This window comes from Daucus carota, chromosome 9, assembly GCF_001625215.2.
Source record: "Daucus carota subsp. sativus chromosome 9, DH1 v3.0, whole genome shotgun sequence".
NCBI classification, from domain to species: domain Eukaryota; kingdom Viridiplantae; phylum Streptophyta; class Magnoliopsida; order Apiales; family Apiaceae; genus Daucus; species Daucus carota.
The window spans coordinates 9,524,704-9,531,465 of NC_030389.2; the positions used below are offsets into that span (position 1 = coordinate 9,524,704).

The following is a 6,762-nucleotide window of genomic DNA, read 5'->3' on the forward strand; positions in this document are numbered from 1 at the left end:
TATATGCTAAAATATAAAAAATTAACAATAAATTTTAGAATCAAAGCCGGGCATCACACTATTTTCTTTAATTCTCAATAATCACGATATATTGTTCACAAACATTTTATATAATTATCATCCATTCTGGTAAATCTCACAAAACGGAGACCAGTTCTGAGCATCGCTTGAAAACTGAATACTTATATGTAACACCGAATATAATATTCGCATAATTTTTATATTTTTAATATTCCCTTTTTCCACCCTAATACTTTCTTAAAGCTACAAACGAACCTAAAACAACATCTCATACGTTCTAAAATCTCCTCTCCTTTTTATTGTTTTCCCAGCAACTGTCCGTTATCACATGATAACAATTTTTTTCTTTAATTGATAAAGTTCTTATGCATAAAAATACGTCATTATAATTAATAAAATTGAATTCCGTAAAAATTCGTCAACTAATTAAAAAAATTATACCAACATATAACGCAAAAAACAGATTCTTATATTATTATTTAACGATATCTTCGTCCCTCCCCGAAAAAGAAAAAAATGAAGGATATTATAAATATATTCAAGCATCTAATCGTTAATTCCTAAATGATTCTGCAAGGGTTCTTCTGCGTTACAGTTTTATAAACGTGTGTATATATAAAACATAGATACATATATATTCAAGGGACAGACAAATTGTGTTCCTCTCCTTACAATCCTCTCGCCGCCTTCCGGCAATCTCGACTTGTTCCTCCTACGTATGTATACATCTCTCTCTCTCTCTCTCTCTCTCTCTCTCTCTCTCTCTCTCTCTCTCTCTCTCTCTCCCTCTCTCTCTCTCTCTCTCCCTCTCTCTCTCCCTCTCTATCTGTTCTGATCATGGATCACCCAACCTATTACACACTTAATTAACTAGCTTCTTGTCTTGTTGCTTAATTCTTTAATTTAATAATTATTATTCGATTAATTGTTTACATGATTGTTGCTTCTTTTCGTTGTAATCAGCATTTCTCTGAATTGCATCACTTCGCTAGTATGCCATTTCGTTTAATTTAGTGCTTCATTTTTGTGCCAGGATTTTTTTTCTTGGAAATTATTATAATGGTTTGTTATCATTTTATTGGGCAAGGGTTTTTACGAGAAATTTAAATACTCAAGCACACAGTTGTCGAACAATGAACCTTTTTGTTGTTAAGGGTGAGGGGTATAGAATAGGCTAAAATGCTAGAGATATATGGTTTACTGTTTTTATTGATGTTTGTGGATGATTGATACAAGAATTAAGGTTTGGCGTGTTGGTTTGATTTTTCGGCATTTAATTCTAGAGATATTATGGAAACATAGTGTTCATATGATGATATGTGTGTTATGCTCGAGCTAAAAGGTGGTTGATGATATATATCGTATGTGCTGTAATTTGCTTTGTTGTTCATCATCTTGTGTATATTAGATGTTTTTGTTTGTGTGTGTATGCTACTTTCTGGGTGATAAGTGAACGTCGTCATTCTTCTATGAGTTTGTTTGGGTCAAACAGGATGGGGTTCTTTGCAGTGCCCTTGCCATTCAACTGGTTTTTGAGCGGCAGTGTGAAAATTAAATTTTCCGGGACTTTCTGGTGTTGGATGAACTAGTCCAGTTGTACTAACTTAACATACTTCCATAAGATTTTGCACTGCCATATTTTATTACTGTATTTATATGCCTGGATGTCATTGCAGAAGCAGGGCGGGTAGAAATCTTGATGCAATGATTGTGGGAGTGGGGAATGATGTGCAGGATGCTCTAGTCAGACAGACGATTGGAATAGGGCCTTATCTTTCTTTTCCAAGGGTAAATGATGTCCCAATGCAGTGGGTCCAGTTGCTTAATGGTTTTGACCAACAAGGTACTATTAGCAATATTTACATTTTAAATGAAGTTAAAACTTAGAAGTTCGGTTTTACTACAAAGTTTAGATTATTGGCAATCTCCAACGTATCGTAAGTAGGTGATCTGACGTACTTTTAGGCGCAAGAACTGTACTTACATTTGCCCAAGCAGTTCCTCAAAAGTATAGTTGCTACTGATCACGTGGATGGCAATTCCCCTATTTAATAAATTTAGAGGACTGATGTGATCTTATTATGCTCACATACAGGCATATTATAAATTAGTAGATTACAGTTTGTGTGTCTATTGTGTAAGGCATTTATCTTGAGCAAATTTGTCTTTTCTTTTCCAGAGCTATATGGGTGGCCCATGCTAACTCCATTGAAGATTCAGATGCAGAAGTGTGACAAATGTTCCTTGGAATTCTGTTCTACTGTTAACTACCGCAGGCATATACGTGTGCACAGACGTTTGAAAGTTGATAAGGTTTTTCTACTTCTTTTAAGTGACATAATATTTGTCAATACAAATGTACATGATTGCTACTTAATATTTCTGGCAGAAATGCTAACCATTTGAATGCAAATATAGTGCCTTGCCAAAAAAATGTACCTTTGTAAAGAATTGTGGCTACATCATCATGTTTCTAATTATGATAGGTGAATCTAATAAACCTGTTGCAATTATAAAAATCTAGTTTCTGATGTAATATGATTACATATTGCAGGATTCTTACAAGAGCAGGGATTCATTGGGAGCATTCTGGGACAAGGTAATACTTGCTAGAAGGAGCAAGGGCTTTCCTCTGGTTGCAACCTTCTATATTTTTTTTGTTCTGTGCAGGTCTCCCTGGATGAGGCGAAAAACATATTATCATTTAAGGATGTGACCCTAGAGGTAGTTCCTTAAGCCTTCTTTTTCCCCTTTTGATCTCACATATTAATCATAATCTCTCATGTAAAAGTTAGAGCTGAGATGCAAGGATTATAATCCCTGGACCGTCTCAACTTGCACTTGTTTTTTTTATCTAATTCGCAAGTAATGATAAAGAATCTTTTTCGAAGAAGTTTTCATGGAATAATTGAAGGATCAAATAGACCTGTAGTATAGGGACTGTTTATCCTGTGAAATAAACTTACCCAAATGTCCTTTGATAAGTTCAGTTATATTGTTCTATATTTGGAATTTAATTATGTATTTTGAAATTATTTTTTTTTTGCTAAAAATATTTTGACATTTATTACTATGCCTATTTGTGTAATATTTCCCATATGAATTTTTTGTAATTGTTTTAGCTTGACTCTATTATAGGGACTTCCTGGCTCCTCAATAATTAAAGCATTGGCCTCATTTATTCGCGCTCCTGGGTTTTGTACTCTTCCGCAAGTTTATGTAAAGGCTGGCCTTGTACTCTTGGTAAGAGACTGTGTTCGAGGTCCTTCACTTCTTTCAACCTCCCTCCAGCCAAACCAAATAGAACCTTTAGTTTCTTATGTTATATTAATTTTTTATTTATGAAAATAATTCTTTTTGTAGGATGCAATAGAAGCTACACCTTCCAGGCTCCCAATATCCTCCCAGGAGTTGTTTACTGTACTTGATGATGCTAGTGAAAGAACATTCTTAAGTGGTAGCACAGAAGGGTCGGTGCAAAAGTTTATCTTTGATGGGGAGGCCAGAAAAGTTGGCCTTGAGATTAAGAACCTTGTTGCTTGCACCAGCTTCCTGATTGAACAAAGCCTGGTATATATCTTGTATATTTTTGTCTAATTACTACCCATTACCTCCCTCCCGACATATGTTACTAATATAAGATACCAAAGCCTGTTGTGCCAGCCTGATGCCATTTCCACCAACAGCAATAAACAAGATCTTTGTCTTTTTTTAACGGGACTTCCTGTGTTGATCTTATGCTGCTCTGAGATGCATATTGGTTTTTATTTGCTCTTATTAAACCATAACTTAAAACTTAATATTGTTATATTCTGTTAAGGTTAAAGCATGGATTGCTGACAAAGATGCTGAAGCCTTGAGGTGCCAAAAGTTACTTGTGGAGGAGGAAGAAGCTGCTCAGAGAAGGTAAGCTAGGCCCCACTCCCTCTTTCTCTGCTAAGTTCCAAGTTTCTTTCTTTAAGAAATTTTCCAGACTTTGTTCTCACCATGGGCTACTAGGAATTTAATAAAGAACTCTAGTGGTAACTATTGGTAATAAAGAAATCAGCCCTGGACTATCCCCCTAAATGGTTTTGATACTCAAGTAGACATCAGTTGCTTTCTTTAATTCGGTAACTTATTTTTGATTTACTTAGCAAATTGTTGCAAAGTTCTGTTATCTTTCATCACTATGTGAACTTTTGATGTTTGGATGTATAGTTCTTTTATCTAAATTGGTCTTATATTATTCATCATTTTCTTTTATTGGATTCAGCCTCAGTTCACATACCCCCGATATTGTTACAATGCCAAATTCGTTTTGTGTGTTTACGTGTGTATATTAGACTAGAAAAATGAGACAACTAAGTTGTGCTGTGTGTGAATTAAAATGGAGAATAAGGTCAAATGTGCTGTTTTTATGATTGCTTCCCCCAACTTCCTATATAGGCAAGCTGAGCTTTTGGAAAGGAAAAGACTAAGAAAACTTCGGCAGAAGGAACAAAAAACAAAGGGAAGGTCCTGCAAGGAGACGACTGTATTAACTAGTGCTGCTGATATACTTGAGACTGTGCCTTCTGCTGAATCATCCACTCCACCCCAATCTGAAGCTGATTTACATGCTGTATCCAGTCCTCCCCAATCTGAAGTTGATTTACATTCTTCATCCAGTCCACCCCAATCTGAAGGCGATTTACATACTTCATCCAGTCTACCTCATTCTGAAGGTGATTTACATGAATTAGAAGATCATTCCTCAGTTATTGAGCCCGTCCACATCTTCAACAATGAAGTAAATGGACATATTAATATTGAAGGTGGATACAACAGTGAACTTGTGGATATAGGCAGGGCTAAAAATGTTGAATTGCCAGAAAGTCAGGATAGCAATAATCAGCAGATAGTTGACAGTAAATTACAGGTGTTGGAATCAAAAAGCGAACAGAATGCTTGTCATCCTAGTCACAGTCTTGATGTAGTGAAACCAGATCCTATACAAGCACAAGCTCCCCCAAATGATCTAATGGTTGCCCCTGTTAATGGCAGCGATATTAGCACTGGGAAAGGTACAGTAGAAAATGGCCGGGAATGTGTTTCAGCTTTATTGCATGAAAGGGAAATTAGCCAGACAGATCACACGAGTTGTGAGGTGATGATTGGATCCATAACCGTAACTCTGAGAAACTGCACAACACAGAAACAACATGATGATAGTCAGTCTGAATCCCTACATGAAAATTGCAGCATAGATCATGTTACCTGCGAAAATGTTGGTGCTCATTACAAGCAGATAAAACCGGAGTCCACTATGAATAACACACTAATCTCCAATGACAGACATGAGGTGGAATCGGAGTTCGTTGTTCAGACTGGAGTTACAGGAGTGGGTACAATGCCAGACAAATGCTCTCATGCATCCTCTGAAGTTGACAGTGATAGCAAACAAAATGACTTCATACAGCCAGCAAAAGTGGCCCTCTCAAGTCATTCTGCAAGAGCTTTTCTGGCCCATAGTAAGTTCACACATCTTGTTTATATCTCTTACACTGCATACTTGTTACTACACATTATTGCTTTAATGTAGTACTGTATCTGATGACATTATACACAATGTAGGATGGAAGGAGGCCATCTCAGAGGACCATGAGACCTTGGTCCTGTCCCAAGAGGCTGAGAGTCAAGGACACTGTGATGCCATTAATGAGTGCTCCGAAGCAGTTTCAACTGTAAAAGCAATAGACAGTGAGGAGCTTAGCGTTCTTGGCCGTGCAAAAAACTTTCTGGATATTGTGGGGGCACCTGAGTATCCAACCAGCAGACCTGTTGATTCCAAGCGTACAAGTAAACCCAGAAAGGGTTACCAAATGAAAGTACAACGCTAAACAAAAACCACACCTAGGAGGTAGAGGGAAAGATGTAGTTTGTTATACCAGATTCGTAGTTAGCCGGTCCCCTTGGTTTTACCCTTAGTAGAAAACTGAGAGAGGTTTTTTTTTGAGAAGTATCTTAAGGTATAATTTTCTTTCTTAATTCATGCGGTTGAGATAATTGGTTAGTTGGGATAAATTTTTTGACTTAAAAGTTGCCTTCAAGATTCAAAAACTGTTACTGCAGTTTCTAAGGTTTCATGTTTCATTAAAGTTATATTTACTTGATGGAGATTTTGTCTTTTTTGTGATGATACCAAGTAATCTGAGAGAGGACATGTTTAAATAGATATGTGTGCCTATGCGGTTAATTGGTTAATGACATTGAAGTTCTCAAATATTCCTGGCTTCAGAACTAAATTAGGCTTTACACATCTGATGTAATGTGGTTCTGTTGTGCTGAGAGTTTCTATTAAACTTTGTACCTGTTGGTGGATCAGAAGGATAAAGTTATATCGCTTTCAGTTTTCTTAGGATACTCACACAGAAGGCCTTTTATTATGAACAAACTAGGCTACCTTGAAACGGGTGCCAATGGAAGAGAATTTTGACTGTTTAGATGTTTCCTCGGCTAATGTAGGAAAAAAATTAGCAACAAAACTGCACTTTGAGGCATCAAGTAGAGCTTGATGCTCTGCTATTACGTAATCCTTATTCTTATCCAGAAACTGATCAGCTACGTAGGTAACCTGTTTCACGAAAGCATTTTAGTTACTAATTAATTGTTTCCATGATTTTTGTGTGAAGAAAATAGATTAATGCCTGTACTTAGATCTCCAGCATAATGATTTATTGTAAAATCAGTTCGTGAAAGTTTCGACTTGCTAAACCGTTT

At 36.4% G+C, this 6,762-nt stretch overlaps 1 protein-coding gene across 1 annotated transcript; it reads left to right on the plus strand.

The window, feature by feature from the left end:
- Positions 1 to 583: 583 nt before the first annotated feature.
- On the plus strand, positions 584 to 6,155 carry LOC108200310 (uncharacterized). Its single transcript, XM_017368419.2, has 10 exons — positions 584 to 737; positions 1,698 to 1,864; positions 2,201 to 2,334; positions 2,576 to 2,620; positions 2,692 to 2,745; positions 3,160 to 3,264; positions 3,385 to 3,591; positions 3,842 to 3,927; positions 4,450 to 5,513; positions 5,617 to 6,155. The coding sequence occupies exons 2-10, from the start codon at positions 1,726 to 1,728 to the stop codon at positions 5,880 to 5,882; spliced, it is 2,100 nt and encodes a 699-aa protein (XP_017223908.1). The 5' UTR covers positions 584 to 737; positions 1,698 to 1,725; the 3' UTR covers positions 5,883 to 6,155.
- Positions 6,156 to 6,762: the final 607 nt, after the last annotated feature.